The sequence below is a fragment of the Aphis gossypii genome, chromosome 3 (assembly GCF_020184175.1).
Source record: "Aphis gossypii isolate Hap1 chromosome 3, ASM2018417v2, whole genome shotgun sequence".
Lineage (NCBI taxonomy): Eukaryota > Metazoa > Arthropoda > Insecta > Hemiptera > Aphididae > Aphis > Aphis gossypii.
In genome coordinates, this window is record NC_065532.1 from 18,173,558 (window position 1) to 18,196,641 (window position 23,084).

A 23,084-nucleotide genomic window follows, 5' to 3' on the forward strand; every position below is an offset into this window, starting at 1 on the left:
GTTTACACCGGGAAACAGTGCGGCCACGGTCGCTTGATTAAATATACCTACCATATCCGCCGCTAGAGAGCGCACCGTTCAGGGACATAATTACATAGCACCATGAACTATGAAGACTAGAGATATCCCAAGTCTTCATTGCATATTTGGCATTTGCATAGCAGTATAGCACCACGATGTAGAGAAGATAAGGTGACACCGGCACACCGCACCCGTATCTTTCAATGGTACAATATCATTAACTCAAAAAATCTCGGCAATTTGGTAGGTAGTTCAGAATTTAACACCTGCAGAGTACGCCCCCTTCGCTCGAAGGCCGACCTTTATACGAGTCGTAATGAAGATTTACATTTAAATTTTATTTAAATGTATTAAGTGCTGTTCAAAATATGTCAATAATCCGCATGTCAACATAATATATTTTGTGTCATATTGTATAGATTATTAAAATAAACTAATGTTTTGGAATCATGTACCAATTATTATGTAAAAATTGTAATAATATTATTTGTTATGTATACCTACTATGTAGCCATATCGTACAAATTTATTGATTTAAATAAAATGCATACTTATTGTATGATATTTATATGTTTATTTATTCATTGACATATTTATTATGTACAAAAATGGAATTAGTAATACCTACAAACAATAAGTATAAGGTACGAGTTTAAAGAGTTAATAAAAGCTCAAATAGACTACTACCTACAGACCCCAAGTACACCCAAATAAAAAAATCGTAATTTATTATATTTATATAGATACCTAAATGATATATAATAACAAAAAAAAAAAATAAATATTAAATATTAAGAGCATGATGTAGAGAAGATATAATATTATCTACATTAAAGAATAGAATATATTCACAATTAAAATAATAATATAAACCTAATAATAATACTTATAAATTGATAATATTCTATTTTTAATTTTCCTAATTTTTTGTATTCATACATGTCTTAATACTCATTACTCACTTAATGGTTTGTAGATTGTTAAATATTTCGTAAGTGCTTTCTTAATTTGTTAAAAAATGCCTAACAAATGTTTTGTACCAGGATGCAAAACTGACTATGCTAGCTATAACAAGAAGTTAAAAGTAGAAAATAAAAAACCACCCATTTTATTTCGTGCACCAAAGGTGAGTCATAATTTTTAAATACTTACTATAGAGATTTATTTGAGGAAAACATTTGTATAATTATCTTTACCGCCTAAGTAACTTCAAAAGAGCATTATTAATGATACATATTTGACATTTGTGTGTGTTTAATAAAGTAAACTATTTATAAAATTTTAATTAATTATAATTCCAGACACTACTCTTGTTACAATTGTGTACATAACATTGTTAAAATACATAACTATATAATAAAACTTCCTTAATTGAAACTATTTTAAATGTTACCTAATTTAATAGAATAATTACTTTAAAATAATTCTTACGTGGTTATTATTTTAAATGTTGAAGTAATAATATAAAAAATTAAAAAAATGTTTATAAATTTTGATATTTTACATTAAAATTTAAAAACAATGTAATCGCAATATAGGCTTTGTCATCTTGACAATGGTATGTAAGTGCTTCCTTTTGTATTTTTTATCCTACAATCCTACATAAATACGATTCTTGTTTCCTATCGTAATTGAAAAGTCAGTATATGGAAGATGTCTTATCTATCGTTTTAATAGTGAATAATAGTGCAAGACAAAGACTACGTTACTTCGAGACTGTCAAAAGAAAACTAACATAGTAACATGTACACTCGCCATTATGGACGAATACTTTGAAATAAATTCTTCACGACCTAACCCTACAAAAACAGAGGTCTTTGCTTTCCATTTCAGGAACAAGGAAGCAAATCGAAAGCTCCATGTGATTTGGAAAGGTGTTGAACTAGCTATCAATTCAAATCCTAAATATCTTGGCGACTAACGTATTCCTAGATAGATCACTAACATATAAAGTACACTGTAAAAAAATAAATAAGAAAATAAATACAAGAAATGGATTATTACGTAAGCTAATATTGGATCTGGTTGGGGTGCCGAACCTCGTGCATTAAGAGTTACAGCCTTAGCACCCTGCTTTTCAATCGGAGATTTTGCATGTCCGTCATTGTGCATGTACGCAAAATAAGATAGATACAGCTTTAAATGAAACATGCCGCTTAATCACTGACTGTCTAAAAAATACACCAGTAAACAAACTATGTACTCTATCCGGTATAGCTCCACCCAAAATTCGACGATCCGTACAAGTTGACTGGGAACGTACTAAAATTATTAATGACAGGTACCCAATACATAATACATGGAACACAAGGAAATACATACTGACTTAAGTCAAGAAATAGTTCTATAAAAAGGACAAAATGCATTATGAGAACCAGGCGCGTACACAAAAAAATATTTTGGGGGGGGTTTTGGTTTTAAATTTTTATTCTTATGTAATCTAACCTAAGGTTATAAATAATAAAACTTATTTCCTGAAATTTCGGGGGGGGGGGGTTTGAACCCCTAAAACCCCCCCTTGTGTACGCGCCTGATGAGAACCCCCAAAGAATAGAGAATCGAGAGATGGAGAGAAAAAATTGGAAATGAAACAGCGTTGATATAATGCCAACAGAAGACTTAACACCTGAACACAATAATAAATCGATAGTATGGAGAAACTTAAACCACCTACGAACCAAAATGGGACGATGTAAAACCAATCTAACTAATCTTATTTTTTATTTAAACAAAAACATGAATATTTAAATTTTTATTGTTGTCATAATAATTACTAAAATACTTCTAGCTGAACTAAATACCTATACTACCTACCTATACACATATTCAACTCATATTTTTTTTAGTCGAACTGAATGATTATAATACCTACACCGTGTTCTCTAGAGAAAATTCTGTAGTGGCTTAAGGAAGAGATGGATCAAAACTGGACTTAATTTGAAAACAAATATGGAAAACTAGGAAAACGACACATTAGTTGGAGATTACGGACCAACTAGTAAAGGACCATTGGTAGTGGAATCTAGGGGATTGATGGACACGCTGTGCAAAATGAAACGCGTCAACTCGTTTACGTCTCTCGATTCGGACGAATGAAACAACAGCTGAACAGCCAACAATCGTTTACATACAAAGAAGAAGTCAAGTTTGACTGAATAATGGTAAATACCGTATTTTACGAAAATTCGGTTGTGGCGTAAGGTACAAGGATTTGAGTTTTAATACATTTGACAGAATGTCAAATAGTGAAGACGGTATAGTCATTCAGTTCGACGTCTGATCCTACAGTAGTTGACGCCATTTACGACGGCGCCATCGCAGCAACACAGCTTTCATGACGTGTTACTGAGAATTCTCCTCCCTACTATTGACATTAAAGATCTACGTTTTGGTGATGTTTCTGCTTCTGGTGTAACTACTTCCGTTGTTAGTGCTTCTGATGTTACTGGTTCTGGTTTTAGTGTTTTACTGCTTTTAATATTTCTGTTTCTAACGTTACTGGATCTGATTTGAGTATTTGACTTTATCTGTTATTACTACTTCTTATTATTCCAGATATCATTTTAATGGTATTGACTATTGATAACTTACTGTAGTACATCTACCGTCTGGGTTGTGAGTGGTCTAAACAATATTTAATTCGTACGGGTATAAACATATTACATTAAATATCGCCAAGACCATAAAAAAACTGCATTACGATTTTTTTAGCCACTCTATTTTTTTTTCCATTGAATATAATACCTATGTATAAAATATCCGTTCCAACTTCATAATATGACATTTTTTCTATTTTTAATTGTTTACACTCAATTCGTCAAAATATTACAATCTAATAAATAATATATTATGTATTTATAGAAGTTTATTATATATATATATTTTATAGTTTGTAAAATGGAGACATTACACATTTACACGTAATACCTCAAATATAATAAACGAATACAATCAATACAATCGGTATTTATATATAATACATTATGATGATAAGATTTTTTAAATTTGATTTTGTTGTAAAACATGTATATTATTTATGTTTTATTGTGTAGAGCACATGATAATCATTATTTATATCATTTTAATTTATAAATGGACATTTATGAGTTAACAACCTACACTTTAGTAAGAAAGTATAGTGATAATAAAGTAGTAATAATAAGCTATGTTGTATGAATCAAGTTACGTATGGACAGAATGACTGCGCTCCACACAAATGAATGAGTGATTATCTCTTGAAAAATGACAATATCATAATTTTGTTTTGCATTTCATTGTATAAAATGGTGGGGATTTTCAAACAAAGTTAGTGATGGGTTAAAAATAAAAACATTTCTTTGCACCATCAGAAATTGAAGGAAATTTACGCCACTGATATTCTCCATCTATATACACTATATAACAATACAGTATTCTTGCCTTCTTAGTCTTGCAGAATATTTAAATATTATAATTAGCTAAAATTAAATTTTAAAACAAATAATAAATACTATAATTTTTACCCAGTAAATCATATTTTTAAATTATACATTGGAAAATAAAACTTCCTTTTTTTTTTCATTTTTTATACTAAAAACTGAAAACTCAAGATTCAAATAAAATTGATTTTAGAAACCTTTTTTTCCAATTTTAATCTAGTTAAATAAAATAAAATTAATAAGTTCATGTACAAGTTTGATATGAACAACAAATGTTAATGTATAAATTTATAATATTGAAATGAGATTTAAATTTTGTAAATAAAATGTATACAATTATTATCTCATTTTAGAATAAAGATTCATGTATAGCTATATTTTAAGCATTTTTTGACACAAATATACAGGTCATAATAAATTCAATATACTATTAATTCATTAATTAACCAACTTTAATTTATAAAAATAATTTACCGCTATCCAATTTCTTTAAATCTAATTCAAAATCTTTAAGGGTTGACTTGGTTTACTACACACAAGTTAAACCCTTAGTTAAACTGTCTTCTTCTTTATTCACTAATCTTGGAAATCTTGGATTAATAATATTTTATAAAAATATAGATATTAAAAGAAAATTTACATAACTCATTAAAACTACTAACTTTTTTAAAATAAATTATAAAATTAACTAATATTAATTAATAATTATATTAATATTAATAGTTGATCATTAGAAATATAAAGATCAATGGATTTGAGGTAGTATATTTTATTATATTGTAGGTATTCAAAAACACAATAAATATTTTTTTTAAGTATGTATATATTTTTTTGAACATTCAAACATTAATAATACTAAATTCCAAGAATTACTAATTTCTACCATGTCTAACCATTATATGTATGTTTAATCGGTCATATTACTTGTAATAAATAAGTTTAATAGTTTTTAAACTATACAAATCTTTCATGTTTTGTGATTGTATTAATGAAAACATTATGTAAACAGTAAACATAGAATGGAATGTAGTTTAATGATTGACCACTGACAAAATACACAAAAGACAATATTTGTGAGTTAACCCAGAATTTTGGTTGACAATAATAACTTTATGATAAACTTATATGACTTTGGTCTTTTATGAAGCAATAAAGTATCGGTAAACGAAGATAGCAAGCACTCCCATTGTCAAAGGCAGCAACCATGATTTCCAAAGACTAAAAAAAAAAAAACATGAATTACTATAATACAAAATATATATGTATTATTCATCATAATTTATAATAAATAGTTTAAAATAATGAGATAAGTATAAATATTGTCATGTCAACAAAATTAACATTATTTTTCTATTAAATATTTAGTGTAGGTATTAAAACAAACTATTACAATAAAATTCTTAACTACATTAAGTTAATAACACAAGAACCAATGTGAACACAAATAAACTTGTATTAAAAAAAATAAAACTAACATGTATATTATATACATCAAATATATTTTGATAACTTTTATCATTTTTTTTTCTTACATAATCATAAAATATTATAAAAAATAAATGCTAAGATATCAATATTATTAATTAATGAATAACACAGCAAATCAGACATAAATTGTTAATTCTTTTATAATATTATTGAACACATAATGTGCTAAGAAATATAAATTATTATGAATCAAAAATAAAGAATTTGAATAATTAATAGGTCAATAAAACTTCTAGAAAAATGTCAGTAACGACTATATTAATATGTCACAGCCAACAGGAAATGTTATTATTTTTTATTCTTATATTAACTTTGAGTTATTAGTGTTATTACTTATTACTAATATATGGTAAATGAACAAATCTGATACTACTTTTAAATTTAGTTCACACTCAAATAATACACATAAAATATAGTTGTGATTTAAATATAATTGTAGGCTAGTTAATATAATAAGAAATAATATACTTGAATATTGCATAATATTGCACTAATAATTTTTGCTCAAAATACTTTTAAAACAGTGGCAAGTAATATTAAAATTTATTTGACTAGCATAAATAAAATTTTTATAAGTACAATTTATAATTTATGTAAAAACATATACCTAAGTATTTTTAATTTTGTATACATATACTATGTCAAAGGCTTGTAAACAAGAGTACTATATTGAATTATTACTTATGCTCTAACGACTATGATTGTAAACAATTATTAGTTGTAAGTTATAACGTATTATTAACCATGTTGATGTAGAAATAAAAAGATATGTAATCAAAATATAATTGTTTATTTGTATGTCCCACATAGTAAAGACAATATAATAAAATAGTCATGGGTTTTGAATATAATATTTATAATAATATTCTTAATTTTAAAAAATTAATTATTATTCTATAAAAAAAAAATGTATAAAATTTGTATATAGAGAATGAACTACCAATTAATTTAATTTTAGCACTTATCACCTATAGCAGAAGCACTAAATATTATTAAGAGGACGCTATAGGTACCAGCATGTATTGTTTCTGTCTTATACATGCGTAACATAGTTAAAAACTGCTTTGCGCGGGACAACTACTCCCTCAATATTTATACCAAAATTACCCAAATTTTAAATCGCATTGAGAAGAACTTTACCAGTATTTTAGAGTTTTAATTTTTTTGATAACATGAATACAATTTAAGTTTTCGGTATGAGAACTTAAGGTTTTTTCATTTAATTATTAAAAATTATTGGTTACCACTATCAAAAAAATTAAAACGCTACAACACAGGTTAAGTTCTTCTCAATGCGATTTAAAATTTAGGTATAAATATCGAGAGTGTTAAGTATTCCAGCACAAAATAGTTTATTAACTATGTAACGCCTGTATAAGACAGAAACAACACATGCGGATATAGCGTCCTCTTAATTCAATTTAAAAGGTAGGTACATATATTTGTTAGAAAAAATTTAAGTAATAACTCAAACTTCAATTTAACTTGATTAAAGCAACAAATTATGTGGTTTGTTAACAATAAATTCAAACTATGTTAAGTAAGTTAATTTATACACCCATCAATATAATTTCCTTAAACATAACCTAAATGTCTTCTTATATTTCATTTTTAAACATATTTCTTAAAAAAAAAACTTAGTATAATAATACAAATTAATAAAATAATACCCAAACGAAAATTCATTTTCTTTACACATCGTACTAACCTAAAATCATCTCCAGATGCACTTGATGCTGCAGGTGGTGGTTTCTTCACGGGTTTCTTATTTTTTCTTTTATCCTCCTATAATTAATAAATTAATTGTTAATTTTCTGACATATATTAATTATTACAATTAAATTGTTTTATTTATTAAAATATTAGTTTTGAATAATGATTAATACAAAACTACAATTCAATAAATATGAAACAAATAAATAACTAGTTTCAAAAATATCAATACTAACAGCTAAAAAAATAAATCTTTTTAGATAATATTACATACCCAAAAATCAAATGTCAATGTATAAGATATAAATGTAACTATTTTTTTTTTATTTTTTGTAGTTTATTCAAATAAATAAATTTTAATAATATTAATGTTACTGTTTGTTTAATGAATACTATTTATATAAATGTAATACTTTTAATTAATTAATTTACCAAAATTAAATAATTTTGTTAGTAAAATTATTATATTGAAAATATAAATAACCAACCACTTTTTTATTCAAAAACATAGTAAGCTAATTTAGTAACACTAATAAATTATGGAATCTAACATTTTGCCAATCTACAGGTATTATGGAGAGTAAATTTAAGTCAGACATTTAAAAGTATGTAATTAGGTATTTTCAGATGTTATAATAATTTTAAATACAAAAAAAAAACGCTTAAGTAAGTTAGATTAGGTACATATAATTTCAAGAGTTCTGTTATAAAATAAACAATTAGATTTAAAATCAGAATTATTCTTTTCCTCATCACACTTATATATATATATATATATATATTGCAATATACAATGACACATACATAACTGTATTACTTATTGTTGTTTACATCAGTAGTAGGATAAATTACCTTTAATTTCAATACAATAAAAGTTTATTGACCCCTGTTTATCTCTAACAGACTTATTGGTAAAATTAGGAAGTATAGTACTTCAATTAATGACACCCAGGAATTCACTAAAAATTACAATCAGAAATCTATATTCATGAAATCAATATTACGATATTAAATTATTGTTAAGTCATCTCTGTTTTGCATCACCATAGAATATAACAAATCAAGTAAACACATTAACATACCAACATCATCAGCGATCCATAACCACATACAATTTGCCAGCTACCAAACACTGTTTGAAATCAAGATAAGAACTCATTAGTCACTATTAAAATGTGCAAGTTATCAAACAATGTTTGTCCTCGAAATTTAAAAAAATACTGTTTAGATACTGGGTGTAGGGTAAAAAATGTGCATACAAAGTGGAACCAAAATATTATCACAATCAGCACAATATCATTGATCAAATGTACGTATATTTAATCAATGACAATACCTATTCAATATTGCTATGACAAGAACACCTACTTCTATGAGTTCTCCGATCTTGTATTTTTGCATGACTTCGCGTGCGTCGCTCGAGTGTCCGACATCTTCAAACTCTTCGGTTGCATCCTTGCCGGCTTGTTCCAGCAGGACTTCTTCACCACCGGGATGCTATAAGCAAAAACAAAAACACAGATTAAACAATGGATTAATTATCAAAACCGACGGCTAGACGACGTGTACCCGGCGGAACACAACCGGGATGGACGTGACTACGACAACGGCGGTGGACGTACGTCATTTAGGAATTCTGTGACATCGTATATGCAATCGTCGATCACGATCCACGGATTGGTAGCGTTCGCATTTGCGGCAACCTCGGCCAACGAGTACTTTTTCACTTCTTTTTCGGTCATTGTGATTTAGGGGTAATTATCGCACAGCGGTGTGAGCTACGAAAGTGTGGAGCGCGAAACACGAACGCGTGACGGGCGAAAAAAACGAGAAATTAAAAAAAAAAAAAAAAAAGAACACTAACAACGCCTACAACGCCGACTGTAAGTAATAATATATTATTTTTATTCACGTTATCGAATACCGACGTCGGAATACACGGCGGACAAGACCTGGGTTAGTCGGCTAACGAACGAACGAACGGTGCTCTGGCCGCGTTATATCAATAGGTACGGATTGTAATAATTACGTAGTTAAAAAACGGGAACGGGCAATGAGCGACGACCAACGGTAATATTGACTGAAATAGACACGAGTACACGACGACCGGAGTACCGGACCGGTATTCGTAATTCGGTACACGGTAATGCGAATCGGTGGGAGTGGTAAAAACTACGAGTTGAGAGGTGATTGCGCCGACCACTGCCGCGAATCGACGTCGCAGCGGTTTGTTGGTGTATTCACGATTAATGATTATGACGTGCGCGGCTTATCGGCGGGCGATTGCGACTTTTATCATCGAAATTGATAAAAATAAAAAGATTGGTAATACCGTTGATTATAAACATTATTATAATATTATTATTTATTTTCAATTTTTCATAATCAATGATAAATACTCCCCGGACCCCTGTTACCGCGAAAAACGTACTAATTGTAATGTTAGGGTGTGTGATTTAATCCTTAAATCGAGAAAATCATTCACCAGTCACCGAGACGATCAGCAATATTAACATTAATTATCGTAATCGACAACAACAAAATAATAACTATAAATTATCCTTATTTATCTTATTTATCCGCGATGGTAATAGTATCACTGAATAGATGTATAGTTAAATCTATTCTGAGATACTGACATACTGTGATAGTGGCATCGTAGTAAGCTGATAGTTGTACTTGTATTTAATTCATAGACCATATATTACTAACCAGTAACCTTAGTATAAGCCATAAGTTTAGGTTATTTATTTAGTTAATAGTTATATAGTTGATAGTTGATACTGATTAGTGATTTTACTATTTTAGTAATTACACTATTACATTTATAATATTATACACTAATATACTATTAAATATAATATTATACAAATATACAATTAATTAATTATATCATAAGTCCATAACTATAAAAACCGTTATTAAACATTTTTTTTTAGGTCCATTCAATAGTAACTAGGTACCTATTACCTACACAACTAGAAATGGGCAGTATTAAATATATTTTGGCACATTAGGTATACCTATGTTAGTTGTAACTTCAACTTGTTACCATGAATCGAATCGAGTCGTATCGGTATAGTTATGTTTTTCTTTTTTTTCTGAATTTCTGTTGCATTGTTAATATTATTCTTATTGAATAGGTATTAATTAACCTGGTTTATACCGTTGACGAAAAACGTGTTTCTATTGTGCACCACAAAAATCTTACTAAAATATTATTTGATGAGTATATCTATATAGTTAATTACATTATATTATTAAGAATAATAATACTTATAACTTATAAGTTATAAGTATACAATGCCATTGCCGAGTCAACAACTCGGGACAACTGCGCAGTGCGCACTCGTTTCGATCCCCTCCAAACCCACCGCCGACAATAGGGTTGCCCTTGACTTCCTCGAACTAATGAATGATGAATGATGATGCGATTTAAGTATTTAACTGATTTCAGACTTCACTTCTTCAGTAGTCACTAGACAGTACGAAATATGGTACGTTAATGAATTTATGTTTTACATTTGTGAAAGAAACTTTATCAGTTATCACTTAGGTACGAGTTGCTATACAATGTACCCATACTATTATAATATTTAAGTATTTGTGTACAATAATTATAGTTAGGTAGATACTTAATCAGTACTTATTAAACATAATAAAATGTATAAATTAAAAATTAATATTTTTTCATGAATCAGTTATAATCAACATTCATGTGTTGAAAAGTAAAAAGTAACCTATGGGTTATGAGTTATGACATAAAAGATCTTACTGAATCTATTGACGAATTATTATTACATAAGAGTCATACGTTTTAGACCTTTGATTTTATAAATTAGATATATTTATTAATTATAGCTGATTTTACACAGCGTTTCCAGTTGCAAATGTAATAATTAATAATACCAGTGAATTGAGTAAATTAATTATTCTGTCTTAAAGTTTAAACTCCGTTAAATATAAACTTGACCACCCCCGATCAAGCATCTAAACTCTGTAAAAAATTCCATCAAAAACTATATTGATAATCATTCAAATTTTCTCATATAAAATGTATCCTCTACAGAAAATATGTTTATTTGTAGAGTGATATTAATGGATATTTTCTCTAATCATTTGATCCTCAGGATCTTCTTATAATTATTTTTGTTATGACATTTAATTATTGTATTACCTATTACCTAACCTTATTGTATTACCTAAAGATTTTGCAAATTCAATAAAAAATATGAACTATAGGTACAATATATGTATATTTTTAACACTTTCATTGGAATGATTTCAACTAAAAATAAAATGGGGGTCAGCGAAATATTAAGTATATCTAATTGAGCAAATGAAAATTGTGGGCTTACGCTTACTAAAAAGTAAAAAGTAAAAGGTGTAGAAATACTAAAGAAAATCTACACGATTGAGCATAATAAATGCTGCAATGTTGCCGTTTGAATAATAATTAATATGTGTTCATTATTGGAATGAACTTGAATATTTGATATTATGTAAAACAACTCTGGGTCTATATTATACAACATATTAATTAAAAAAATTACAATAATATTATATGGTTATTTAATTAAAAAAACGATTGCATGGGTATACACTACGTAATAATGACTCATTATTCCATTCAAGAATAATAATAGTAAATATATAAACTAGATAATTTTGTATTGCTAAGTTAAAAATATACTTAGTTAGAGAAAAATCATGTTTTATTTTTTTATTCTAAAAAAATAATAAATTTTCAATATTTTTTAAATTTAAATACTAGTTGAAAACTTTTATTTATTATTATAAACTCTAATTTTATTTAGGTAATTGTAATTTTATAGTACCTACTTATAACTTATTACGGTATTGCATAGTGAGGCAACGTTTAAAAATATCTATGCGACTATGCTCAATCGTATTGCTAAAAAAAAGTATGCCCAATTATAACTTCACTTTCCCACATTCCTCAGCTCATCTTATCTTTAAATTGATAGTTAATAGTTGTCTATATAACTAATTAACTACTATATTGTTTATTTGTTTAAAATTAGATTTTTAAATATTCGAAGTTTCAGAAATCTATTCTACTTAGTATAAAAAAATTTGAAATACATGTTGTTGTTCAAAAAAGTGCAAAACTTAAAAGTTAAATGTAAAAGTAGTTGTTATTAATTTACGTCATTCTTACATTTTATATAATAATTATGTTTCAATAACATCCATGTATCCTTAATTGAATTGTGCGTTAACTGGTCCACTTAAATGGTTAACAATCCTACCTTGGAAAAAAATTTGTTATAATATATCATCGCTCCAAACTAATCCTCTCAGACACGGCAGACACGGATTAAATATTGTACATGGAAATCGGTTAGTGGATTTAAAGGTTGTGATTTGGAATATAACGAGTATGTTTAGAACTAGTGCCTACCAAAACTGGGTTATTTATGTATAAAGGACATGTATCGTAAATATAATAATATAGCTAAACTGTATTGCTATAAAGATTAGATGGACGAAGGTAGGAAAAATACAGGTCTTGTATTATGTTATTTACTTTTCAGAACTGAAAGATAGATAATAGACGTAATTTCGGAATTTTTTTGACAATACCTACATGAAAATATAAAGCTATATTATATGCATATGAAATATGAATTCAACATAATAATATCAGATTCAATAACAGTTTTAAGTCTATTAAAATTTGTTAAAAAATAAATATTGATATAGGTACTATACCTAATACCTATGTCCTATATACATAATTATAATATATTCTGATACACAGTAATAGGTACGTTCTTGTAATACATCCCATGACGCAATATTAAAATTACATAATTAACTATATTTTTTTTTGTTTAAATAAACTTGAAAATGCAAATATTTTTTATTACAATTCCATGTATCAATGATGAAGGATAGTATACTAATCACTAATATAGTACCACTGTACTTACCTATCTAATATGTATGATAATAACTATAGTTTTAGTGTAAAAAACCATAATATAAATCTAAACATCTTGATCTAGAAATGATATGCAAACTGAAATCTTTATAAAATAAAATACTTGTATATAAATTATGTTTAATTTCAAAAAATATACTCTAAATATTTCAATAGTTTTAACTTAAAAATAAGATATTATATTATATATTGTAAGCTAAAAATCTAGAGTATAAAATAATAAATTTATAGACGATGTTTAATTTCAAATTAACTGGCATAATACATCAATGTATTTTTATAAAGGTATAAATTATATAGCTATCAGGTACCTATACTTTTAAGTAACCAAGTTTGATTCGTGAAGGTCAAATACCAAGGCTATACTTAATTGCTTAAATACGGTGTTTTTAATTATTTTAAGTTATAACGTATTAACTTTATAATTTATATATCTATGTTATACCTATACTAATGATACCTATGAGTCTAGTTATTATATTATCAATCATTTATTTTTTGATTTACTTATATTAAAATATTTTTGTACTTACGTTAGCATGACTAATTATTAGAAATTTATATTAGAAAAATTCCATCATTTGTAAATGCAGATACGATTTTTTCTGGAGGGGAGGGTTAAAATATATTTATGATACAAATTACAAGTTGTTAGTACTAAACGTCATTTTTATTTTGTTCTAACCAATATGAAAAAGATAAGCTTATCAGAGTGTGTTTGAGAGCTGGACTAATTTATGGCAACTATATTATTCTGTAGCTTGAAATCAAGCGATTGAGTTTCATTTTATGGACAAACTGACGAATTTGTACAAGGGAGATGACATATATGCAATACACTTATGCAAGAACTATCTAATAGGAAAGACTTACAGCGTAAGAACTAATTTAAATGTTATCAAAACATTTTTATGTCGTCTATATCTTATGTATTTAAAGTTATAAAATATTATTATTTATTATTTAATAATAAATATTTTTGTTTATAAAATAAATAAACCATGATTTTTTATTAAAAGCAATTTTATATTTTTGTTTAGGTTTTACAAAGGAACTGCGTATTTCAGTTAAAGATTTCTGTTTTTTTTGGGGGGGGGGCTTACAAACTCCCTGTAACTACGCCACTGCCTATATGACATAATAGTATTATAATAATTAATAATATAAATTATAATTTATAATGTATCTGAAGTTTTATGAAAAAAATAGTTTAACATATATTATAATATTGGTATATTAAATAATAGACTATAAACAAGTTATTAAATATAAGTCTGACATTATATTTTATCTATGATCTTTATTTACAAAAATTTTACCAAAAGTAAAAAATTTGTTAATTTATACTTATTGTATTAATAATTACATTTTGTTAATAAATGTTATAGTTTTGACAAATATTGCGCCTAATACCATTCACATTAATAAGTTGTATACATATATAAATATAATAGTTAGGTATAGGTACTTTTAAATAAATATTTTTAAAATTTCATTGTGTAGGTATAGAAACTATAATAATTTAAGTAATGATCATACAATAGCTGTTTCGACTTTTCGAGTATTTATAAAAAATATTTTTCGAATAATAATAAATATCGCTTAAAGAAAAATCATTCTCTATTTTAAGTGTGAGTATATCCAATGTTGTCAAAATGTATAGTAATCACTAATCACTCATAAAAAATTTATAGGATGATTTTATAACAACAATTTTTAATTATTATGAAAAATTGTGTTACATTTTAAAAATGTATAAGTGCAAATTAAAAGTTTTATTAAATTTTAATTAGGTTCAGTAATTTATCATATTATGTGTCATTTTGATGCATTTACCTAAGCTTTAAACGCTTATGAAAAAAAATTGTAATTACATACTTCGAATATTTTTTAGTTGTGTTAAAAAAACTAACTACAAAAACAAAATTGATTTTGTTAAAAATTAGTTTTATATTTATTTTTCGATTAATTTTTAGCTTTTTCCGATTATTTTGAAAATTATGATTAGTTTATAATATTGTCTCACCAAAAGACTAACTAGACCCAATTTTTTTACCGGAAACTATCCTCGAAGTTGGAGACTGAATACCAACCACATCGTTGTATAGCCAATATATTTATCGATCTACTATCAGAATTTCAGAATTTAAAATATTATTACAAAATATGAGCGATGAACATATTAATTTGTATTATTAGTTCATTTCATTATCTGTTCATTCATGATCCATATTTGTATACGTATATCATAATAAATACTATATCATCAGTTAGGTACCCTTGATGATAGACGATAGTCGATAAATTATAGTATGAATGATCGATTGTTGTTACACCGCTGATACAATACCTAAGTTAAATCAATTGATAAAATTTATTTTCATAAATTGCAAACATGGATTAAATAGATAGGTATTAATACATTAGTGATAAAAATTATGTATAATGGTAAAATTTAAAATATTTTAGTATACGTTAAGCATTTCATTATTTCAATATACATTTTATTTTTAAGTGTATAGTCTAATCGACTATGGATAATTTAAACACTTAATAAATGATAATTTAATTACCTAAGACGTTCAATTTTTTTTTATAAGTACCTGCAGTATTATACCACATTATTATACAATCTTATAAATTACAGCTTATTAGAGCTTCTTATAACTATATAAACAAACATCTAACAATAATTTTAAATAATAGAATAATGGATATTAATGTATAATAATTAATAACCAAAAATCAATCAAATATTGTATTTTAGATATTGTTTTAATATATAATTAATTTTTAATTCTTAAAACAATGTATAGATAATACATACATACAGTTGGATTGCTTACCACGCAAGCACATAGGTAAAATAATAACTTGAAGGTTGTACCACATAAAACCGTATGGCATGTATATGTTATTTATTATTCAGTTAATTCAAATTAATTATGTATTAATATTAAATACTAAATAGTAATAGCTTAATATTTCAGCCCAAGGATTTTGGAATTTATAATATTTAACTACTTTAATAAAAGTACGGTTTAAACAATGACAATGATATTTTGGTCAATAATAAATTATCAACGAGTACTTATATTGTACATACAGTCCATACAGAACATTATTATTAAAGAATTTATTCCATAAATACTGAAATATTTAATTTTATTAATTAAAAATATTAGTATGAAATATTAAGTAACAAAATTTATGAACTTTGTGGAAAAGAAAGTAGTTTCTTTTTCAAATAGCGAAAAATTAAAACATTTCTAAGCACGTTTATTGACTAGATGTAGGTACAATAATATTCTATCACTTGTATTTATTTTGAAACTGCAGTGTAATATATTTAATAAAATCAAATAATAACAATAATAATACTGTTATTATAGTGTCACCTTAAGTAATATGTGATATAAAACCTTTTTTCATATATATTATTTATATACGTATTTAGAACTATAATAACAATAACAATTATATTATATTTTTACCATATAAATACATATATAATATGTAACCTAATATAATAACTCACCTCATCTTTTGAAGACAATTTTCCTATTTTTAAATCGTTCATTAATTTATAAGCTTCATCTGAGTGTCCTATACTATCGAAACACACTGTTGCATCTGTTCCTGCTGCTTCAACAAGAACTTCTTCACCTCCTGGGTGCTAAAATTATAATTTAATCATGATTATATTAATTTTTTTAATAATACTAGTATCATTAAAAAAACCTATTATATTATAAACTTAAAGATAAATTTAACGAATTCATAATTTTTAAAAAAAGTAAGAAGACGCTATACCCACATGTGCAGTTGTCTTTACCTTATACATACACGCGTAAGATAGATAAAAACTGTTTTGCGCAAGATAACTTTACTCCATTGATATTTATATCAAAATTACCAAAATTATAAATTGCATTCGGAAGAACTTTACCTATATCATAGCGTTTTAATTGTTTTGAAAGTATTAACCAATAACTATTAATAATTAAACAAAAAAACTTAAAGTTCTCAAACTGATAACTTTAGTTGTATTAATGTTTGTACAGTGCAGTCATTATTGCAACTATTTATATCAGCGTTTCTCAAACTGAGGACCGCGACCCATTGGTGGACAACAAGTCAATTTTTAGTTGGTCGTAAGAATTTTATTAATTTATTGTATAATATTATAATATTTATAATATATTCTAAGATATTTATATGATGTGTTATACTGTATAAACATAAACTATATATTATATTATAAGGTGCTAAATGCTAATATCAATCACAGCTACAGGAAACAAGTACACTCTACGCATACATTACAAAGCTATACATTTTATGATAAAAAGTAAAAAAAAAATTTTGATTTTTTAGAGCTACTTTCTGTAAAAGTGAAATAATATGGATTATGATAGCTTTTAGGGTTAAATTTGGGTTGTGGACCTAAAAAGATTGAAAACCACACTGATTTATATTATAAGTGTCTACACCAATAAAGTATCACTAATATTTCTATTTAAAATATTATGAATATTTACCGTAATTTAAATTAATTTGTAATAAATGTTAGTCATAATTTTGAAGATATCTACTTAAGATATAGGTATATCGTATATACGTAGACAACACTTACAGTTATATAATAAGTATCAGTTTCTAACTCGTTGTGTTACTTTCAACATTATATATAAAAAAATAACATGACATAAATTTATCATGAATTTAAATTTAAGTGTCTACTCGGTTTAATAACAATATATTTTTTTATTAGTATCTATAACATTTTGCTATAACTATATTTTTAATGAATAATTATTAATTAATCATTTGTTAACTTGTTGATCAATAATAAATTATTAGTTCACGTTAATTATAATAGCTATAAATATATATTACAGCATACTACAGTAATATTAATTTTAACTTATAAGCATAAACAATTTATTCGTATTAAGCACGAACTACTACATGTAGTAGTTCGTGGTATTAAGCTTTTAAGTGCAACAGATATCAAACAAAGAGATCATAATATGAAAGCAAAGACTTTTCAAAAATCAAAATAAGATTACCTAATCGTAGTACTTATATATAATTTGAATTATTTTTATTATTGCCTATTCTATTAATAATAGTTAGAGCAATTTTACAATAATATACGTAATTTACTTACTATAAATATATAATAATAATAATAAATAGATAAATAGGTAATTCAAAAATAAACCATTGCATACGAAAACCATTCTGAGTTGAGACTAAGTTGGCTTTTTTATATCTTTGAATATTTTATATTAGTAATATAATTATTATAATTGTCTATTAGTAACTATAGGGCGTTTTACTCCTTGCTTTTTTCACTTAACCACCACTCTTCGGCCCCAGTATACTCCCGAGGGCTATACTCTGCGATACAAAGGTTTTCATTTTGTAATTTAATAACTATTATTTAAAAGATATAAAAATAAAAAGGTTGGCAAGTGAGGACTTACTATATACTCTGTTATACGCTGGATGATCAGTAGGTATTATGATTATTTAAAAAATAGCATTACGCTGTTCAATCATAAAAACTACATATTATAAAAATACATTAATACACCGGTGATTATAATTTATATTTTATATGGCTGGTTTATCAATTATATATAATTTTAAATTCTGAACGAAGTGATGAATGTATTATGATTTTACAATGATGTGTTTTTTTTTGTGTGTCTGTGTACAGCATAACTAGTCGAAATAATGTTTTATTAATTTCAAACTTTGGGGGTGATTTCCGATGGCAAAGTGAATATCCTTGGTGCATTATAGAAGTCAAAAGTAAACATTTTCCAATAGTTTTCAAAAAAATCGAGAAAAACAAAAAAAAAGTGACGGAAAAACGGACATTTTTACCAAATCGATTTTTTTATATAGTTGTAACTCAAAAATTAATCACTGTAAATACTAAATTTTCACCAAATGTTTATGTTAGTGTTATCTAAATACAGTTAAATTTTGACTTTTTTTGAGTTATTTATAGACCACTGAAATTTTCGATTTTTATGCGAATTTTTTTTTGAAGTGTCGGTAAAAAAATTTTGGATGACCAAAAAAACTTGAAAATTTTAAACAAGGTTCCTTACGAGTTTTTATTATTGTAGCTAAAAAAATTTTTTTTTATAAGCGTTTATAATTCAAATTTTTACGCAATCTGCAGTCGAAAACGCGAAAATTTGCAAGTAAATTTGAAGCTGAAAAATCATAAAATTGTTTGTGTTAATAACTAAGGATTAAAAATACAACACTAAGTTTTCCTTCAAGTATCTATAGAGGAAACTCGAAGCATCATTATAGGAAAAATTTTAAGTGTGTTTGAATTTTAAATTTTTAAGAAATATCGTAACGATAACGATTTATCCTCAAACGATTTTAAATATTTGTTATTATTCAAAAAATATAAACTTGAATATTTACTACTATTTAAACTTGAAAATTTCACCAGTTATTTAGATTTGGCATTTTCTTTACATAATTTTAAAAATATTTTGACTTTTTCCGAGCTATTTATAGACAACTGAAATTTTCAATTTTTCTGAAAATTTTTTTTTGAAAAGTCGATAAAATTTTTTTGGCCCAATAAAAATACTTGAAAATTTAATACAAAGTTTATCGTAAGTTACTCTTATAGCGATTTAAAAATTATAAGAATACATAGGCACATTTTTTTTTTATTAGCATTTGAAGTTCAAATATTGACAAAAATTCGTCAAAATCATGAATATTTGCAAATTATTTTGTAGGTATAATTCATAAAAATTTTTACATAAGTAGCTAAGAGTTGAAAATTTAATACAAGATTTTTCATTAGTTTAGCTTACAATAATTATAAAAGAACTTAAATTTTGGTGTATTCAGGTCATTAAAACATAAACCACCTTTTACACCAACCACTGAAAATTATATCCTACGCTGACAAATCATCTTCGTTCAGAATCGTTTTTCGTATACAATAATGATAACCATCATTAGATTCAAATTTAACACTCCTATAATATATAATAGTGATCCACACGGTACCTATAATGTACAGCAGAGCGGTAAACCACTTACCCGCTTTTTTTTTCTTGTTCGTTGTATCTAAATTTCGTTATTATATATTTTACCATCGGTATCTACAAAGCTACCATCGACTCGCATAAAATGCATTCAATATAGGATTCTCGGTCGGTTTATTATTATTATTTTTTTCTAAATGTTTTATATTGTTGTGGGAAATTATAATTTGCATAATTTATAGTAATTTTGTGTTTTTATTTGATCAGTAATTTCGCCAGGTAGGTATCTATTGTGCATAGTTAATTTTATATATCTATAAGACTATGATTTTATTATATTTTATTTTGATAACATTAATAAGTATAATATAAATTGAACATTCTTGTTTTGTGCATTTAAATTGTATACATTTATTATATTGATTGTGATGCTGTTAATATTCAAATTATTTTATACATTATTGATGGTGCTTAAGAATAATTTCAATTTATTGTATTGGTTAAATAAATTTTAATTAAATTCAATTTATTACATCTATTTTGTTAATAGCTACTTATGTCCATATTTTTTCTTCAAAAATCTAACCTATTATATTTTACAATTAAAAATGAATACTATATTAATATTACTCAGCGCTGTAATAGTTGATTGGAATATAAATAATTATAATAAGTAATGATATTGTATAAAAACCAACAAATACAATACACCATGTATTATATAATTTATTATAATCAATAGGTTAATAAATAATATTTATAATAAGATCATGTTTTAAATACGATATTTATAGGTATACATATAAAGTTATATCTTTATTACTTTTAGTCAATTCTTTATAAAATTGTCACTGCAATTATTACAGATACGATGTTTATAATTCTAATGTATAATATAATACCTACCTAATTATACATCGTAAAATTATAGTGTTGTAAATTATGCATACAATTTGTTTTATAATATACGTAATAATAGGTTGGCATATACCTATATAACTATTTATTTATTAAAACGATTTAAAATCTATATACATAAAAGTATATAAGAAGTAAATTTGATTATTAATATTGATGCATAAATGGCAGGCACTCAGTGGTGTCATTTGATTTAAGTATCTAATAATATTTTATAATTTAGCGATTTCCAAATAATATGATAGTATGTGAGTATATGAATTTATGATTAATATGTAGTAGTCAGTACTCACCACTGTAATGAAATTGGTAATATTATATACATTTCCATGAATGCTGATCCAAGCATCACTAGTTGTTTTATGATTGGATACTGTGTTAGGAGTGTAACAATGTATAGACATATTTGCAATATTCTTATTATCAAACGTAACTTTATAATGACTGTGTATATATTATATATACCTATATTATATACTTATCTAACAAATTTGTTAAAACATTAAAATTTAACTATACATTTAAACAACATATTATATTACACATTTAGAAATCGAATTTGCCGTGTGGTACTATAGCTACCTACTAACAAGTATTTCATGTTAACATCAAATCATTTGAATACAATGTACGAGTTTAGGAAGTGTCGATCCTCTAAACAAAGCATAGAATATACATAAAATTATGTGTATGTGCGCTGAAATATTTACTATACGTAGTACCTATATAGAGTAGATTAGTAAGCTTAATGTATATATTCTGGTACCTAATAATTATCATGTTAGCCGTTGAGTCGATATTAAACTATTTGAACCGATATGATTAATTAATCACGGATTATATAATAACCATAGCCAAAAAAAATAAATAAAAGTATAAAGATATATTTGGTGATAAGGAATTTTAATAAAATATTATTAATATCTATAAATTGATTTATTATTATTATTATTATTATTATAGTTTTATAGTGATATTTTTATTCCATTCGTTTTAATATAAGATTGAACGGTTTGAAATAAATAAAGTTAATAATTTCAAATTTGTACTACGCTGTGCCTATATCATATGCGTATATTTATTAATATTCACTGAATATTATTCAGCTTTATTCAATATTCTTATAATTAATATTATTTTTATTCGTTAAGAGAGTATAGGTCTTGGTCCCATGTTTATAAGTCGACTCGCTTAATTTATACCAATATCATCCTTTACTTTATTTATATATAATTTGTGTATTTAAATATTAAAAATTAACAACAAAAAACACACTATAACTCAATAATTTAACATAATTCTTTGTTATTAAAACAGTCAATTTGATATGTCAATTGGAAATTAAAGTTAGGTACATCACTTATATATAGTATATACTATATACACGTCAGTTTTTGAATTAATAGTGATCAACTATAAAAATAACTAATAACTAGTTACCTATCAATTTAAATTTAACTTAAAATCAATATACCACCTAAATAATATACCTATCATTAATGTTTGAAAGACTATAGT

At 25.5% G+C, this 23,084-nt stretch overlaps 1 protein-coding gene across 2 annotated transcripts; it reads right to left on the bottom strand.

Moving 5' to 3' along the window:
* Nucleotides 1-5,242: 5,242 nt before the first annotated feature.
* Nucleotides 5,243-22,282, bottom strand: LOC114125432 (cytochrome b5). Of its 2 annotated transcripts, XM_027989069.2 has the most exons (5): nt 21,860-22,282; nt 17,147-17,284; nt 9,009-9,137; nt 7,636-7,712; nt 5,243-5,657 (listed from the first exon to the last, which is right to left on the bottom strand). In XM_027989069.2, the coding sequence occupies exons 1-5, from the start codon at nt 21,968-21,970 to the stop codon at nt 5,579-5,581; spliced, it is 534 nt and encodes a 177-aa protein (XP_027844870.1). In that variant the 5' UTR covers nt 21,971-22,282; the 3' UTR covers nt 5,243-5,578. The 2 variants fall into 2 exon arrangements, with proteins under 2 accessions (XP_027844870.1, XP_027844871.1); XM_027989070.2 differs by lacking the exons at nt 17,147-17,284; nt 21,860-22,282 and adding an exon at nt 9,263-9,875.
* Nucleotides 22,283-23,084: the final 802 nt, after the last annotated feature.

Coding starts and splice junctions, on each gene's coding strand:
- LOC114125432 (XM_027989069.2), bottom strand. CDS start 21,970: ATGTCTATACATTGTTACACTCCTAACACAGTATCCAATCATAAAACA. Junction 9,138..17,146: donor AATTGTCTTCAAAAGATGAG/GTGAGTTATTAT, acceptor TTTTGCTTATAG/CATCCCGGTGGTGAAGAAGT. Junction 7,713..9,008: donor AGATCGGAGAACTCATAGAA/GTAGGTGTTCTT, acceptor TATTAATTATAG/GAGGATAAAAGAAAAAATAA.